The sequence below is a fragment of the Haliaeetus albicilla genome, chromosome 2, assembly GCF_947461875.1.
Source record: "Haliaeetus albicilla chromosome 2, bHalAlb1.1, whole genome shotgun sequence".
Taxonomy (NCBI): domain Eukaryota; kingdom Metazoa; phylum Chordata; class Aves; order Accipitriformes; family Accipitridae; genus Haliaeetus; species Haliaeetus albicilla.
Genome location: NC_091484.1, coordinates 19,020,133 through 19,037,888, shown reverse-complemented (window position 1 = coordinate 19,037,888; position 17,756 = coordinate 19,020,133). Strand labels below are relative to the sequence as shown.

General features: G+C 38.8%; 1 protein-coding gene across 11 annotated transcripts in view; it reads right to left on the bottom strand.

The window, feature by feature from the left end:
• The window catches only part of RBM39 (RNA binding motif protein 39), a 33,985-nt gene that overhangs the window by 8,077 nt on the left and 8,152 nt on the right, over nt 1-17,756 (bottom strand). For 3 of the 11 annotated variants that reach the window (XM_069808736.1, XM_069808741.1, XM_069808746.1), the window contains 9 exons: nt 16,756-16,947; nt 11,284-11,349; nt 11,124-11,177; nt 9,543-9,660; nt 8,759-8,911; nt 8,049-8,186; nt 5,789-5,854; nt 3,888-4,092; nt 3,618-3,695 (listed from right to left, as the gene is read on the bottom strand). In XM_069808736.1, the coding sequence (XP_069664837.1) occupies nt 3,618-3,695; nt 3,888-4,092; nt 5,789-5,854; nt 8,049-8,186; nt 8,759-8,911; nt 9,543-9,660; nt 11,124-11,177; nt 11,284-11,349; nt 16,756-16,947 (1,070 nt within the window). Of the gene's footprint in view, nt 1-1,825; nt 1,950-3,617; nt 3,696-3,887; nt 4,093-5,788; nt 5,855-8,048; nt 8,187-8,758; nt 8,912-9,542; nt 9,661-11,123; nt 11,178-11,283; nt 11,350-12,240; nt 12,368-16,755; nt 16,951-17,756 lie in introns of those variants that run through there. The other 8 variants (XM_069808710.1, XM_069808762.1, XM_069808770.1 and 5 more) reach the window with 6 other exon arrangements.

Here is a 17,756-nt window from a genome sequence, read left to right as displayed (position 1 = left end):
GATGACACCACCTATTCGCCCCTCTATTGCAGCACACTATCTCAATCTTTTTCATAAACAGATAGTTCCTTCCGAAAAGTAAGGAAGGTTTGGTCCCACAGATCATTAGAAGAATGTTCTATAGCCTCATGGTTATTTTAAGTTTCAGATTTTCAGATAGAATTTACTAGAGAACTGAAAGTACACAGCTACAACTGTTTAGTTTCAATTATTTTTCCTGCTGGAACTTTCTCCATAGGAATAACACCCAAGTTCTCAGGTCTCCTGTAAAACTAATTCTTTAGCTTCCCTACTTTAGTTTGATTCAACCCATCTCGAACATGGGTGCCTAGAACTGTTCACAAATGTGTATTATATCTCAGGTGCTCAAGTATGCTACCTCTAGGAACACAGCTACCCTTTCAAAAATGCATCATGCTGACAGTTCATATTCACTCACTGATAAACTGGAGTATTTAGATATTTTCCTTCTCCTTGGCCACCTTCCACTGCTAAGGTCCCAGAATATATAACCAGAACTTGTTTCAATCCTGAACAGGTGAACAATGTACAACAGCCCAAGAATTCCTTATTGACAGCAACTCTGTATTGACTCACTTCATTCCTACTCTTGTTGACCATTTTTATTCATGTAAATATTAAACAAGATCAGCCCAACACCTGAACTTTGGCTTCAACAACAGCCTCTAACCTTCCCAGCTTTTACCTGAAAAAAAAATCCCTCTTTCTTTGAGCCAGCTTCTTTATACATCTTGTACTTCCTGTACTACTCACTTCTCTAGTTCAGTAACTTCCAAATGACACAAGTCAAAAGTTCAGAGAGAAGAGTTCTACTACTGCTCCTCTGTCTAGGAAAGTCAGTTTTATCATGGATTGTTAAGTCTTTAAATGCAACTTCTCTGAAAGTATGCTATACTTTAACAATATTCTCCAGTTTACCCATCTTTAGTATGACTTTTGAAGAAGTGAAGTCAGAGTAACAGGACTGGAAGCCAGCTAGATCATGTTGTTCTTCCTTCAAGTGTAGGTAATTTAGAGTTAGATATTCCAGCTATATATTGTATCACAGATTTAAAATATTTATTGACAATAACAGATATCAGACCTCATACTTCATGTACCTATTCCCTTACTAATTTGATGGGAGTTTTCTTACTACTCTGAACTGAATACATTCAGCTCTTTTAGCTTTTTTTTTTTTAAACTCATATTCCTAGCTTACCTTCCTCAAATTCCAAACTTTATGACCAGTGTCCCCACTAAAAACAAAGGCAATGAGATTCTTTTGAAACATCTTGGGAGTATTTTTTCCTTCAACCTCAGCCCTGCTTACTTTTCTCTTCAAGAGTTGGTAAATCTTCATCTATGCTTTCATGGCACTTACAAGGTCTAACTCAATCTGACTGTTGGCAGGTATTCTCATTTTATCTATTTCCCAAATTAAGAATATTATTTTATTATCAATCCTTCTTCCTATTCTTCATAGGTTGTGTGCTTATTCCTTATTTCTTTTGAGGTAGTTAATCACCCAGTTCGGTGTAGAGCCTGTTTCTAACAGGACTGTTTCTTCTTTCTGTGGAATACAGATCCAATATAGCATTAGCAATTTGGAACTGAAGAAACTTTTTACATTCTGCCTGTTCCAACACCCAAGCTGCTTAGACCACATGAATTTATTGCCTTGTTTCTTCAATCACCACTTTTGAAATCAGAAGCCTTAGTTACAGACCTGTTTTGTTTATCCTTCCATTTAAATTTGAGCAACTCATGATCCCTCAAGTCAATGGTCATTTCTATTCTCATCCGTAACATCTTCATTACTTACCAAATTGAGTTTAAAATAGCATCCCCTCTTCATGAGTCAGTGACTGTTTGATGAAGAAATTTGTCGGATATCACATCCAGGAATATCTGGGCCCCACCATTATTACTAGCAATTCTTCTCCAATCTGTATCAGGGAAGTTAAAGTCTCCCATAATGACATAATTCCTGGTAATAATTTTCTCTAACAAGAGTAAAGAGATCTTTAATCCATAACCAAATCTCCCTTTGGGGATAGCTCATGACTCTGGTAGTAAAATGCTTTATCTTTCTCCAAAGTTACTTAAGCTGCACATGTCTGCATTATTCCTTTTGTACAATACAAGTGGAATAAACAATGCAACTCGTACCACTTTTATTTCTACAGTTACTAAACATGCACATTCTTCAAAAACCTATATTCAGCCTTATTTATTCCTCCACAGCCATGTTGTCTCATACTGATTTCACACTATCGTAACAGTTCAGCTGCATCAGACATTCTTGGCCGTGTTCCTGATTTGGGGAGTTTGGATTCCTTTGGCTTGTTTGTTTCAAATATAGGGGTGGGGAAAGGATTAGTGCTTTTTAAAGATATCTCTCTCATTTCTCATTAACTACAGCTGTCTCCAAGCAAGACTGTCACACCACTTTATCACCTACATTAAAGGTGATTTTATTTTAAAGTTGTTACCTTTCCTTCTCTTTCTGGACTAGATATGCTTTTTCCTTGCCCCTCTGTCCCATTCATCTTTTTCTTCTCAAATAGGAAAAAACTTTATTCCTCAACCCACATTTCATTTTCACTAGCCAGTTCCTTTTCCTTCCAAGGATGTATCTACAGAAAGACCCTATTACGTTCTTTCAGCAACTGTCTACAGTTTCATGTGTATGCTCTTCTCAAAACCGCACCTGAACTTCAGTAACATGATTTCAGGTGTATCTTAACTCTGAATCACTTCTGTCTCAAACTCTGCTGGAAGACAAACAAAATGCCACTTATTCTTTGTTGATTTCCAGCATCTCATTATTTGTGACATTCAAGTCTTTTCTACTGCTATGACAGCTTCATGCCCTTTGTTCTTCTATTAATAAAAAATAACAAGAAGAAGAAATTCCACTCTGTAAATTCCTAATCTCCTGCAGGAGGTTACTCGCTGCTCTAGTTATGAAGCCACCTTCAGCAGTTTCTTGTTTAGGCCAGCTATGAACTAGTAGCAGCAATCATGTTCTCAGCCTCATTCCCTCTCACAACAAAATAAAGTCTCAGTAACACTTCCAACAAACCCACTTGCAGAACACACAAACTATAGCCAATTCCAAGCAACACACAAATTCCCTGACATACAGTGTCCTTCCTCACCAGGACATACACTGTATAAACCTAACACTACTGTAGTCTTAGTTGCCGAGTCCCCCATGAAGTCCTAATAACCTTGACCCTGGTACAGCTCTTTTTTCAGAAAGGTCAATCCCCTTCCAGTTATGAGCCTGCCATTTTTAACAGTCAACATTTACACTGCAGTAGAACACAGGAGTCCCCATTAGTACAGAGAATAGTAAAGATACAGAGATGAAGGCTTGGGATGAATTAAGTGAACTATAACAGATTTGCCAAAAATAATGTAAAGTGAATCAGGCCCAAAGCTGTCATATACTGTCACTGTTTATTTGCTCATGGATTTGCAATGTTTTACAGTTTGTAAAACACGCTATGATACCCATGTTTTAATTTTAAACGATCACAAAATGTAGTTAAGTACCTCGTCTCAAAATTATGAAGTATTTTTTAAAAATAAATAGGTCAGTTTCTTACCTGCCACAGCTCCAAATGCCAAAGATCCGCTCATCTGCAGAGCCTGCTGTGCAGCCGGGGGAATCTGCAAACCAGTACCTAGAACAGCATATGAACATACGTTGTAGCAAGCACTTTTCACTCAGCAGTAACAGAAGTATCAGAAATCTTACTGTTATCAAAAGCTTAGTACCATTCCATGCATTTAGCATAATATTCTGTGGGGTGTATTAATTAAAATTCTGCAAACTTCTGTATTTTCACACAATTCCTATTAATCATCACATGTACCTTCTGCAAGTCTTGCCATCAACTGAAGGCGACCAGTTGTTCCCAAGTCAATTCCAGTCCGTTCCAACTCATCACTGTCCAAAAACGAACTAGCACTGGAAGCATCAGTGCGCTCAGTTACATGTCCAACTTTCATTGGCCTACCAGCCAGCTCAAATCCATTCAGTTGTTCCAATGCCTTTTTGGCACACTCAGAGTCTGAGAACTGTAGATTGGAAAAATATAAATTCAGTAATGCTGCCTACAGGATTCAGCAACACTTCTACTGTATGTAATATCCAGTTACATAAACATTAGAAGCAGTAAATTTAAGATAATATTTTTAGAATATTTAGAATCATTAAGTTTGGAAAAGACCTCTAAGATCATTAAGTCCAACTACCAACCCAACACCACCACAGCCACTAAACGATGTCCTGAAGTGCCAAGTCTACGTGTTTTTTGAACACCTCCAGGGATGGTGACTCCACCACTTCCCTGGGCAGCCTGTTCCAATGCCTGACAACCCTCTCAGTAAAGAAATTTTTTCTAATATCCAATCTAAACCTCCCCTGGTGCAACTTGAGGCCATTTCCTCTCATCCTATCACTAGTTACTTGATAGAAGAGACCAGTACCCACCTTGCTACAACCTCCTTTCAAGTAGCTGTAGAGAGCAATAAGGTCTCCCCTCAGCATCCTTTTCTCCAGGCTAAACAACCACAGCTCCCTCAGCTGCTCCTCATAAGACTTGTGCTCCAGGCCACTCACCAACTTGGTTGCTCTTCTCTGGACACACTCTAACACCTCAATGTCTTTCTTGTAGTGAGGGGCCCAAAACTGAACACAGTAGTCAAGGGGCGGCCTCACCAGTGTGAAGTACAGGGGGACGATCACATCACTGCTCCTGCTGGCCACACCATTTCTGATACAGGCCAGGATGCCACTGGCCTTCTTGGCCACCTGGGCACACTGCTGGCTCATATTCAGCCAGCTGTCAACCAGCACACCCAGGTCTTTTTCTGCCAGGCAGCTTTCCAACCACTGTTCCCCAAGCCTATAGCACTGCATGGGGTTGTTGTGACCGAAGTGCAGGACCCAGCACTTGGTCTTGTTGAACCTCATACAGTTGGCCTTGGCTACCAGCTAAACTTAAATGTGCTACATATTCTCCATTTAAACCAAACACACACAAGTTTGGATATTTACTTTCTCATATTTAAGTAAGAATATATTTAAATATATATTGTTGAAGCTAGAGCATCTACATATTGCAATCAATAGAAGTCATGGCTGCCGTCCTCTTTCAACACTTTCCAAGAATGACAATCACTTCCTTTGTAATCTTCTGTCATGCATTTACTGGCTCTTACTAACATATGTTCTGCTTCATGCTGCGTAACATCAAATTAAATATACCAATATTTTGTCAGTGTTAAAACTATCAAATACTAGCGACATAGTTAGTTTGGTTTCATTTGTCTCCAAGTGCCAGAGGTCCCAGTCAAGACTTTTTTTTCCCCATGACAAATTGCCAGGTCAGCCAAGAAACCCAAGTCACAAAATTAGGTGTCTAAGGGTAAAGACGAAAGATGTTTTCAACTGAAAGTTTTAGCCTCTAAAACAGTATTTCCCCCAAAAAGCTCAAATCCAATCGTTTTCACAGCATTGTGAAAACGTCAGTCTTTACTACTATCTTTGCCTGCAGAAAACAGAGTATACTATTCCATTCTAAACATGTGCATTGTTCAACCACAATACCCACAGAGAACTGGTAGAAACAAAGAAAAAAGGCCATTGTTGCATGTCCTGCAACACGACATTTCTAAGATGAGACTTAACAGATTGCTGAGTAAGCTATACTACTGCATGGGAAGGTTACACCCAGAAATTGTCCAAGAAGTCTGGCAGTTCTAGTCATACCGTAATAAATCCATATCCTTTTGAGCGTCCAGTTTCACTATCCATCATCAGCTGAATGCTTTCAATCTAAAAATAGAACAAAGCTATTTATTATCAGACATTTTGCAATAAACCACAAGATATCATAACAAAACCTGAATGCAACCCTGCCAAATATATATATATATATAAAAATGTGAAACCACTATATATTTTTTTTAATCAGTTCCTCATTCCTTCCTCAAGTCAAAATTAGTGTACAGGCAGCTAGATAGATACTTTGATACTAAAACAGAAGCAGGTAAACATACGGGTGATGTGCTTTAAGTCCAGCTACAGGCAGAGGCTTGGTCCTGATGCAACATTCTAGCAGACAATGAGTGTGCAGACATCATCAAATACTAACTGGAACATTATAGTCAAGGCATCTCATACGCTGAGAAACTCCATTTTACAAGGCAAGAAAAGCAGTTTGCATGACTTTGACCAGGGGCTTTAAGAAAAAGGTGCGTATCTTAAATAATCATTGGCATATGGGAACTCCTAGAAGTTTACAGTTACTGAATTTAAAACATATTAGTAAGTCATCCATGAGCCTTAAAATAGTGTTGGGAAGAAACAGCAACAGAGAAGGAAGAAGTGAGTTTAAGACTGGACTATATGGAATGAGGAGAAGGAAAAAACCTTCACAGCTCTATATGTTAAGCCTTCTAAACTACATTAATCCTACTGCCAGACCTTAAGAGAAAAACAAAACAAGAACAGCCACATGGATTAAAATTTTTAAAATTGCTGCAATTTTCCAGGCTTTTGCACAACAGAATTAAAGGGATACACATACTGAATCTGAATAAAGCATCTGAAAAGCACCGTTTACAGTATGTACGAGCAGGGTTAATTTCCAAAGACAGTATAAAAAAATATCAATGCACTTGATAATTTGGGGGTTATTTTTTTCCATTAAGCAGCATATTAAGTATATAATTTTTTCCCTACCTAATAATGATATACCCATGATATCTTAGTTAGCACAGTAGGGCTAACATTTATTGTGACTCCACTGTGTCCTGGTTTCAGCTGGGATAGAGCTAACTTTCTTTCTAGTAGCTGATATAGTGTTATGTTTTGGATTTAGTATGAGAAGAATGCTGATAACACACTGGTGTTTTCAGTTGTTGCTGAGTAGTGTTTAGACTAAAGTCAAGAATTTTTCAGCTTCTCATGCACAGCCAGCAAGAAGGCTGGAAGGGCACAAGGAGTTGGGAGAGGACACAGCCAGGACAGCTGACCCAAAGTGGCCAAAGGGGTATTCCACACCATGTGACATCATGCCAAGTATATAAACTGGGGGGAGTTGGCCTGTCAGGGAGGGTGGATGGCTGCTCAGAAATTGGGCATCAGTCAGCAAGTGGTGAGCAATTGCATTGTGTATCACTTGTTTTGTATGTTCTAATTTTTATTATTGTCGTTTTATTATTGTTACTAATATCAATATTATTTTCTTCCCTTCCATCCTATTAAACCATTCTTACCTCAACCCGTAAGTTTTACTTCCCCCCCTAATTCTCTCCCCCATCCCACTGGGTGGGAGGGAAGTGAGCGAGCAGCTGCATGGTGCTTAGTTGCTGGCTGGGGTTAAACCATGACACACTGGAAAAAATTTCAGATTTGATCTGCTTGCTTCCCCAACGCCCCACAAAAACATATTACCATGCCAGAAAGTGGGGCCTAATATCAGGAGTGAAAAGGTGACTGTGTTAGAGCTGTACAGGACACACCACTAGTTCATGGTAGTAACATGAGCTAAAACTTAAGGAAAAATCCTCAGAAACAGATGAAAGTACTACATTCACAGTGAACAGAACTCAGACCTGATTCTGTACTTTGTGATGTAACCTGTGAAAGGGGCCCCCATTCGCAATCACATGGTGGGGAAGATATTTACAAGCTGCAGGAGCAGGATATAAGGTAGGTATTTCTTGTTTGGTTTTTTGTTTGTTTGCTTTGTAATTTTAGGTACTCACTGAATCTCAGCTTTCCTTCATAAGACCTGCCATTCAAAATCACTGGACCACATCACAAATCAAGGTTCCCATTTTTTCTCCAATACTAACTATGTATCTAAAGCCTTGTGGATGTGCAGGCACAGAAGAGCAAGAAAAATAAACAAACATTTTGCAGGTGTGAAGTTGAATTACCTCCAGAACTGTGAGTGCTCTACAACTAAACTAGGTTTTTCAGATAAACTACAGTTAACACAACATGTCAAATTAAAATTTACCCTGCCAAATGGCTCAAAAATTCCTCGAAGCATATCTTCAGTTATGTTGAAGTGTAATGATCCCACATAGAGCCTCATAGGACCAGCACTGCCCTTCTGCAGATTATTTGCCATTGCTGCTGCTCTGTTTTTCTCTGCCTAAGAAAAGGAAAAAAGAAAAATTCACCTTCTCCAAGAATGTAATAAAAAATCCTAACATAAGCAGTATACATCTACCAGATTAAAACTAACAGATTCACCAAAAGATACAAGCTGTTCTATAATCTGCACACTATCCATCAGACTTTAACTTAAAATCTACAAAATCCAAGACCATGACCAAGTATAGGGACACAACTTTCAAAAGCCCTCAAATTGAACAACTTCATGCAGAATTCTGGCATGTATCTAGTAAAATAACACTTCAGATTTTACATATGCTGGAAAGCATACCTAATATATGCCACAATTCTGTGACACTATTGCAGTTTCATTATTACTACTTTCTTAACAACTGTATTTTCAAAATGCATTTATATCTCTTTGAATTGCTTTGATTTGCTTATCAACTATGGGAAACAAAAGGTCCATGTATAATTAGCTTAAATAATCATTCTTGTTAAGGTTTTCCCAACATTCAATGGCAACCAAATATTCAAACAGCAAGTTTTCCAGCAAGATAAAAGAGGCACTGCTCAACATGAATAAAAATGAGGTTTTCAACTCCTCACCTGTGATGCTTGTACTATAATTGGTACACCCAAGACTCTCTGTCCAGTTAGTCCTATTGCCAGAGGCACTGAACTAACATCAACAAATTCTACGTAAGCAATTCCTTTTGAACGCCTGGAATTTCTATCCGAAATCATTCGCACATCACGAACCTGAAAGGCAAGTATAGAAATGCTGTTAGAGATAAAGGAAAAAAAAAAAACCTCAATGGAGTCCATTTCTCAGAAAGGTATAAATAACCAGACAATCATTTGCCAAGCCAATGGCTTTGCAATTATTCTGCAAATCTAGAGTAGCATAAAGCTATCTTAATAAACGTATCCCAGAAGAAAGCTAGCATTAAAAGCTGCCATTCACAGGCAAATGTAGTATGCTACAGGAACAGGGGCAATAGAATACTTGCAGCACTGTAATGCTTTAAGCCAGAACCTTGCAGCTGATGGAACAATTAAAGTTTTTCAAAATTCAGTTAAATGAATTTTTAAATCACACCGTAACTTGCAGACCTATCTGCAGAAGACAAACTTCTGAAAAATGAAGTTGTTTAAATCAGAATTGCATTGCCATGTTTTGCATCACATCACATACTAACAATGAAATCCTGATAAATTACATTTTCATGTTCAGAGCCTTTAAGAATTAGTTGGTCATCACTCATCCCCCACTTTCACCTGTTTAGAAAGCTCCAGAAAGCCACTTGCTTGCAATTCTGCAGAATACCAATCCTGTACTAGGACAGCTTGAGGAAGTATTCAGAATCATTTTAACCTCCCTACTAATTACCTTCCCTACTGTTGAGAAAAATTCTTCTAGGTCTCTCGGTCGAATTCTTGCAGCAAGCTGCATGCAGAATACTGTTCGAGCATCCCTCTCTTCAGGGGTAAGATTATCAATAGGTTCTCTGGAAAGAGGAAAGTTCAGTTAAAAAATAATCTGAATTAAGATAACTCATCTCTGGATCATGCACGAAACTTTAAACAATCAGTACTTCAAAGTCTGATGGGGCAGAAAAACACCTGCTATATTAAAAAAGGCAGGGTCAAGAACTGAAGGAGATACCCAATATTAATATAATAATAATAAATTTACTTCTTTAACATTACTAAACATCCCATTTCAACTGTAAGCATTAAATATAACTGGAAAATTGTATTTTAAATACAGAAGCCCCAACTAAAGAGAGATGCTATTTTGTTACTCTCCAGAACAGGTAACAGTACCACTAGGGAGCCTGCAGTCAAAAAGTTGAGATGAAAGGACAGGAAAACAAAGGAAAATGGGATTAATTAGCACAAACTAGCTGTCTGAACCCTCAGACTAGTATGAACTTTTTTGGTAGCTTTGCAAACTAAAAATCTTACATCCACCCAGTCACTTCAGAGTCACTACAGCCATTGCATAAACAATACTGACATCTACACAAACAGAATTCCCAGGCCTCATTTTATAGTTTCAGCTTGTTAACCCATAAAAAAGTATGAATAGTGAATAACTACTCTCATCCTTGACACCAGAAGCACTAGATTAATTTTATTTTAATACTGATCACTAGCTGAAATTAGATGCATCACTTTTAAGGTGTTAAAGCTTCAAATCTAAAAAAATTTGACTTGTACTTAAGTACAAGACAGAATTAGCACACTGAATCCTGGACTGAGTTTCCAGTCATGTAATATGTATTTGTATTTTTATAAATATTTTTAAAAATCCCTGGGAATACACAAGAAAAATTTAAGTTAAATTATCTCAGTAAGAGTTTGCTAATGATGAAAAAAACAAAGCAAGATTATTCTCTAAATTAATGCAGTTAAATTTAACCAATCTCATTAGCAGCTATCTAAATCCAATTCCCTTAAATGAGAAGCCTAAGAATGGATAAGCACCTCCTGGATTTCAAAGGTACCTGGCTTCTCTACAAATAACACCAATACATACAGAATAGGAAAAAGTAGTATTTGTACAGTACTGTTCCATTCCATACTTAAGATTATTAAGTAAGATTTAGCAGAAAAGCTAGCTAATTTAAATCACAATTAGCAGGAAAAAGATTGGGAATACAGAAACACAAAAAGCAAAGCAATACAAGTTTTGCAAACTGACATTATTTACAATTGTACACTGTTGGAGGGGGCAGGGAGAGATAGTTTATGACATGGGGAGAAAGCAACATGTTTTTAATGCTCTCCTCTCATGGGCTCTCTAAATGAATTCCAGCATTACTTGTGAGTATAAGCTGGAGAGCAAGTAGCCATGTATTATTTCATCATTACTTTTCCAACTTCAATTGGATAGAAAAAAAAACCCCAAACCAAAAAAAACAAACAACAAACAAACAACCCTACAAACACGTGTAAAAATTCCTACCTAACAGGGCTCTTGTCTTTTCTGAAGGGACTTTTGCTTCTGGAGCGTCGTCTGCTATAAGGAGAGATCAACAAGATGGTAAGAAAGCCTTCAAATATACCAGTCTGATTTTAGACTAAACCTATTAGTGAGCAATAAGAAGTAGAGAAAACTCAGAAACCTTAACTTGATGCTGTGAGGCAGACCAATCTTCCCTCTGATGGCACTGTTGAATTTTGGACCAGAACTATGGCAAAAGCAAAGACAGACATTACTCACCAGAGTACGTGAATTCAAGATTCCCTGTCTGTACTCACATTACATTGCAAGTGGTCACCCACCCTCGCACCTGAACTTGTAAACATTTTCCATTAGCAGCACCCATAGCATGCAAAAGCTACGTGCAGCACTCCAAACCATAAGGCACAGAATATGCTCCCTGCTCAGTTTCATCTGCATTGCAGAATCCCAGAATATGCAGGACTCCAAGGAAGAACCGAATCATGAGCCAGCAGACACGGCACATTTGTATGGGCAAAATATTCTGAGCTACAGCTACTGCTGTAATCTTCTTGATATGTTTTTTGTCCACATGCATATTCTACCTACTGATGACTGCAAAGCAGTACCTTAATGGCCTGGAATTCAGCCTCAGAGTTTTGAGCAAAGTGGTGCTGGCAGGACTATTTGCTCAAGTCTAACATTTTTAAACTGAAAGTTTCACGAAGTTTAAGGTGCAAGTGGAAACCAAAGTAGCTCCCTGCAAACATCTGCAAGGGGCACATTCACTAATGTTGTCTCAGCACTCTAAAGTGCTATGAATATGTAAATGCAGTTTCCTTTAAGTAAAGTTCTCAATGGACATCAAAACACAGAACCATTTAAGCCAGCAGTTAACCTTATATAGACATGCCACCACAGAAGGAATCCAGTCTCTTGGCTGAATCTAATTTTAGTTCTCCAGGCTTCACAGAGGCTGCTGGAAATGGCAATCTGCCCATCGCTTCCATGTTAAGGACAGTCCTCTTGCTACTTATCGTGGCACAGGGTAACAGACTGTGACGTGAATACTAAGATTCATCCTATCATGTTCTCCCTGAACTTGATCTCCTTGTAGATACAAGGCAAAGAACAACACCTGTTAGCGTTCTTCCTGTATATCCACCGAACGGCAGAGGCACTGCTGCACAGACTGAATGCTAGGGGGTTTGTCTTTCCATCTGCACAGAATTGATTCTTTCTGCTGTGGCTATAAATTGATGTGAAAACACCCTGAAAGACACAGCATTCTGAAGACATTAAGTACTCTTTCACTAAATCCATTTAGCCAACCAATTTGTCTGATAAACATCTTCTTGCTACTCAGTGGAGCAGTAATGCTTATAGTTAAACTCAGCATCCACAACAAGGAGGAGGATGCTTTAAACATGTCATGACACAGGTGGAAGTAGTGGGACAAGATCCAAAACCGTGCTGGCCAGGTTAAAGCAAGGGAAATATGGCCCTGTATAACACTGGAAAAAAATAAAGAAAAAAGATCATTTAGAAACTACTTATTAAGAAAAAATAACTACTTATTAAGAGAAAACAAGACATAAAAAACAGGCACATGTAGAGATGAGATCACTATTGATCAAAAACGGACTTATTTTTTTGCTTAGGATAAATTACTCCACTTCCTACTCAAGTTCAGACAAATGACTGCTGAGAGCATCCATTCAGGTTCTACAATGTCTACAACACATACTGCCAAAAGCTGCATTTGGCAATGTTGGTACCAATTCCAGACACTGGCTTCTTATCAGAGATGGGATTACCTTGCATCTTCATACCTCCTGATGTAGAACATTGTGTTCTCCATTTCAATTCAAATGCAGCAAGACAAACCAACTTCAGTGACTCCAAAATATTAACATGCAGACCAACTACATTATGGTCAATAATCAAGACCATGAGTTTTTAAGGAAAAGGTGAAAGAAATGTTTTAGGTGTTTGTCTAAACCTAATGAAAAAAAACTGAGAAAATACACAGTAACGGCTTTCAAATACATGCACAACTTCCAAGGGGGAAAAAACAAAAGCGCCCCACACAACTCCAAAAATCTCTTTTTCCTTTTCACTCTTGAAAAATTAGTAGTATCTTATTTACATGACTACATGGGAGCAACATTAAAAATCCCCAGCAAACTAAAGCCATAACAGACCACTGGAACAGACTGAGGAGAAAGCTGCCTGGTCAAGATGATGGCCAAAGTTACCTTCTTAAGATCCTTTTTCAACAGTATTTTGCGTGATGCATTTCTTTGGATTTTTCTAAGGAGACTTGCTTGTACAGCTGTAGATCACAGAGGGATTTTCTTCTTTCCTTCTACTGCCTAAGAACTCTTTGCAACTGTTGCCCAGTTCCCGCTATCATGTATGGAAGCACCAAGTCACGCGCAATTTACGTCTAGGGGTTACCTTCTTCATAAACCAAATGCACTAAGTCCTGTATATAGCCAGAGCACAGCTAGGTACATGTTGTCCTAAACCTACATGATGCCACATGGCCCAAGAACAATAGTCAGGTCAGAAGATAGCCAGTAAAATACTAGCTTTCACCTGCTTAGTCCTATCTAAGACTCCACTAAAAGAGTCTGAGACAAGGCAAGCTTTAGCAAACAAAGTCCAGGAGAATCACGATGAACTAACTTTCAGTCCTCGCAGAATAACCCTGTTTTCCCAGCAGCTTTGCCCAAATTCTTGGTTCCAGAATAGCAACAGGACAGTCCAAGGGACTTGTACTGTGCATTAGCAGTAGTTGGGATTTGTCAGACAGATGTCTAAGCAAGAATACTTGGTCAAGTCCTTTCTCCTAAGAGACCCAAAAACTGTAACACTTAAGGGGCAAGATATGCCAGACAAGTAACATTAAAAAACCCTGAGAACACCAAGCAATGCAAGCCACTCACCCAATTTTAAAAAAATCAAAACATTTAATTACTATCTTATGCTTAAGTATGACAAATTCAAAGTCCTCAGGTTCTCTGTGGCACACTTCTCCTTTTCCTTCAGAATTACCTACACTAGACTGTCTTCTCAGTATTTCAGAGACACAAATTTAAAAAAAAAAGGAAAAGAAAAAAACAGCCACAAAGCATTCGAACTAGATATTGCAGTCAGCTACAACCCTGCCTGCAGTAACACCAACTCAGAACTGTCTGAACAGTCCCACAAGATGAGATTCCAGATTCAAATTCTCCAGCCAAGACGACCATTCAGGTAGTTACTTTTGAAATACTAAGCTGATGGCACTGCTACAGAGACAGTTTCTCCATATGGAAGCACCATTTTTGAAAGATCCAAAGATATCTGATCCAAAGGAGTCCAGTGATGCAGGAGGCTTCACCTCCAGAACTTGTGTTTCTCTGGAAGTCAGCACCTGTTATGCAGCTTTTAAAGGCAAGTATCTGCATTGAAGAGTCCTGAACAGGAAATGAAGAGTTCTCCCTCGTATCTTCTGACGTCCTTCTCTTTCACAACTTCTGAGCCAAAACTAGAATTTTGGAATCGCATTAGCATGTGTATCACTTCAACAGCATCATCCATGACCTGCAAGTGAACGACAGTCAACTACTGGCTACAGAGCAGTCAGTACCAATGCCTCTGGGACGTACATAGTTGTTCTATACCAGTCTTCCACTAAACTATTTTAAACACTAAACTTCTACTTGGTTAAATGAAAGCAACAATTCAGCAACTGAAGCAGAGAACACAATGCTTCCAAACCAATAAGCACAACCTTGTATCCTCAGGGGATACTAGATTATCTCGCTTTTTTTGTTCCCTGTCTCTCAATACCAGAGAAATTGCCCAGAACACCTATGGAAGAGTATCAGAACAATCAAAAAGACCCCTTGCAATCATTTACCTTACCAGCACAACATATTGTGGATGCATTAAAACAGGCATGGGTTATTGTAGTAACAGCCATATTTTCAACCTCTACTTGAGAAAATTATTTTGGAAGACCAGAACACTGAAACTCCCAAATTTCTCCAGGTAAAGAACCTCCTCACCCAGCGATGACAGGAAAAACAAAGAACAAAACCCTCTGAAGCAGCTAGGAAAATGCAGCAACTCCCAACCAAGTGATGAGATCAAGGACACCCTTTCCACACACCACCATGCTGGAGGTGAGAAGACTGGCAGGCTCTGCATATGGAAGGCTGAAGATCTTGATCAAGGTCCTCTGTTTATGAGGCAGTCTACAGCCACAACAGTGGCACTGGCACAACCCAACAAGCTACTGTAATGTTACAGGTGCCAAAGAGCTGCAGAAAACATGCCAACTGCGCACAGCTGAAATCTTCAGAGCTGAAGCCCAGAGCAGCTTTACAGAGGCTCTGACAGGCCTGATACTTGAGACAAAGTAAAAGCAGGGCTGATGTGCTCTATGATCCCCAAGTACACAGGACTGATGGAAGCACAGGATGCCACTGCATCTTAGTAGAGCCAGGAGTTGCAGTACGTTTTCATTACGAAAATGCCAACATCCAGGTGACTTAGTGCAAAATGAGACCCTGAGACCTCAGGCATTTTTTGTTTGCATTCCAAGAGTACCAGAAGGAATGCATTCCCTGGATTAGGACCCAGCCACCTAGAAAAACATTCATGTGCAGAAAACTGTACAAGCCTGCAATTTATCAGAACGTAAACACTGTCTTCCCAAACATCTTGAGAGAGATTTCTCCACTGCAGATGACATTACATGTCACACTAAAAAAATACATCCTTTTCAAATGCCTGCTTCTGACATGATCTTGCATTCTGAGATTTGACAAACAGTTGAGATGAGACCCAGACAAAAGCAGTACAAACAGCAGCCTCGGGTAATCAATGAAAGCCAAGCATACAGCCCAGTTCTCACTGTCTTTCCACTTCTTTGAAGGCAAAAAGAGGTGATGACGAGCAAAGGGGAGGGCAGGAATACAAAACAGCAGAAACATAGAATAAATATCTATGAAAAGATACTTTTTGAGAAATGATTTACCAATGTCAGGAACTACCTATAGCAGAAGTTTTAACAAGCCAAAGATCCAAGAGGAACCGAAGAATTCTTCCACAGCCTCTAAACAAGTTTGAGAAAAAGCAGGGCAAATAACGCAATGCATGGGCATTACCAAGACAAAACACTTCCAGTTTGGATGCATAAGCACAGGAAGAGTTTATGCTGTAAGTGTTTAAGAGCAGCAACCAAGTAAAAACCTTTAGTAATAGAAGCAAAAGGCTGTATGAGCCTGTAACCAAAGTCATAGACCACTATTCATTTTTTGACAGTTAAACCATCAAGTTCATATACTGAAGACAGTTGGGACACATAGAAAACTTGCTTGTTATTTTAACTTTCTGATAAACTTTGTTTTCCAGTCAGTTGTACACATTCTTTCACTTGCTTTTGCATTTTTCTGCGCTCAGGTAAGAATGAAAACTAGAAGGAGGAACTGGATATGTTACTGTCCTCTTTTTCACTCCGTATTTATTGACACTCTTCAACCTTAACCTCTCACCTTTTTTTGAGATGATTAATGACCAATTTAGAAAGCAGAGAGTGAAACTTTAAGCTTCCACATCATACACTGAAGCAGCACACATGCAACTCTACATAACCTACTAGGGACTTCTATAGCGGCCTCTGAATCTGCGGTCTCTACTTCTAGAACGGCTGCGTCTGCGTTCTTTGCTTCTGCTCCGTTTCCTTTCCCGGCTTCTGCTCTTTTTCCTTTCCCGATCTCGGCTCCGTTTGCGTTCCTTACTTCTGCTCCTCTTCCTGTCATGGCTTCGACTTCGGCTCTTGCTCTTTTTTCTCCTGAGAAAGAAAAATACAGCTTTTGTTACACACATTCAGTGTTATTTACCTCACATTCCATAGTTCCTCTAACCTGATGTCACAGACATTGGTATTTATACATATTTACTTTGTTAAATGGGTGGTTAAGCATGTCAGCAATCTTTTAAAATTTATCATGGGCAACAAAGTGCTCCAAAGCACTTTTTTATTTTAAATTTTGTAATCACCAAGGAATGCTTCAAGGAAGACTAAAAGGACTGAAAAAATATTTCCTGCATTAGATCTAGTATATACTAAATGCAGTACTTCATGTCTCTTTCAAACATACTTTAAATACACTATCAAGATGCCAAAAATAAATTTTATTTTTACAGCAAAGTAAAACAAAACACAACAACAATAGAAAGGAAGAGGCAAGTTTGAGGGAAAGGAAGGCAGTTTTCTCTTGATACTCCCTGCCATCAGTCATAATACAGTGCCTAAGAGTTTTGCTTCCTACTTGCTACTCCCACTCATAAGTCACTTGCTTTAAGTCTGCAGATCTTACAGGTTTGGGGAACACTGCAGATCTTCATAATTTTAACCATTTACTTAGAAAATGTAAACTTTTAAAATCTGTAAGTCAATTATACCTCATATTTGAAAACCGGTGAGCCACTGTTCCATTCTTGGCAGGCTACTTTTGGGTTATTTGCATATTTTTTTCCCCTCTATCTCAGTCTTGGACCATAAAAACTTAAGTCTCCTAGTTTTTTAAAATATACGTATGTATACAACACGTTAAGCAGATGCTCAAGCAATTACTTCAGTCAGTAATTTACCTC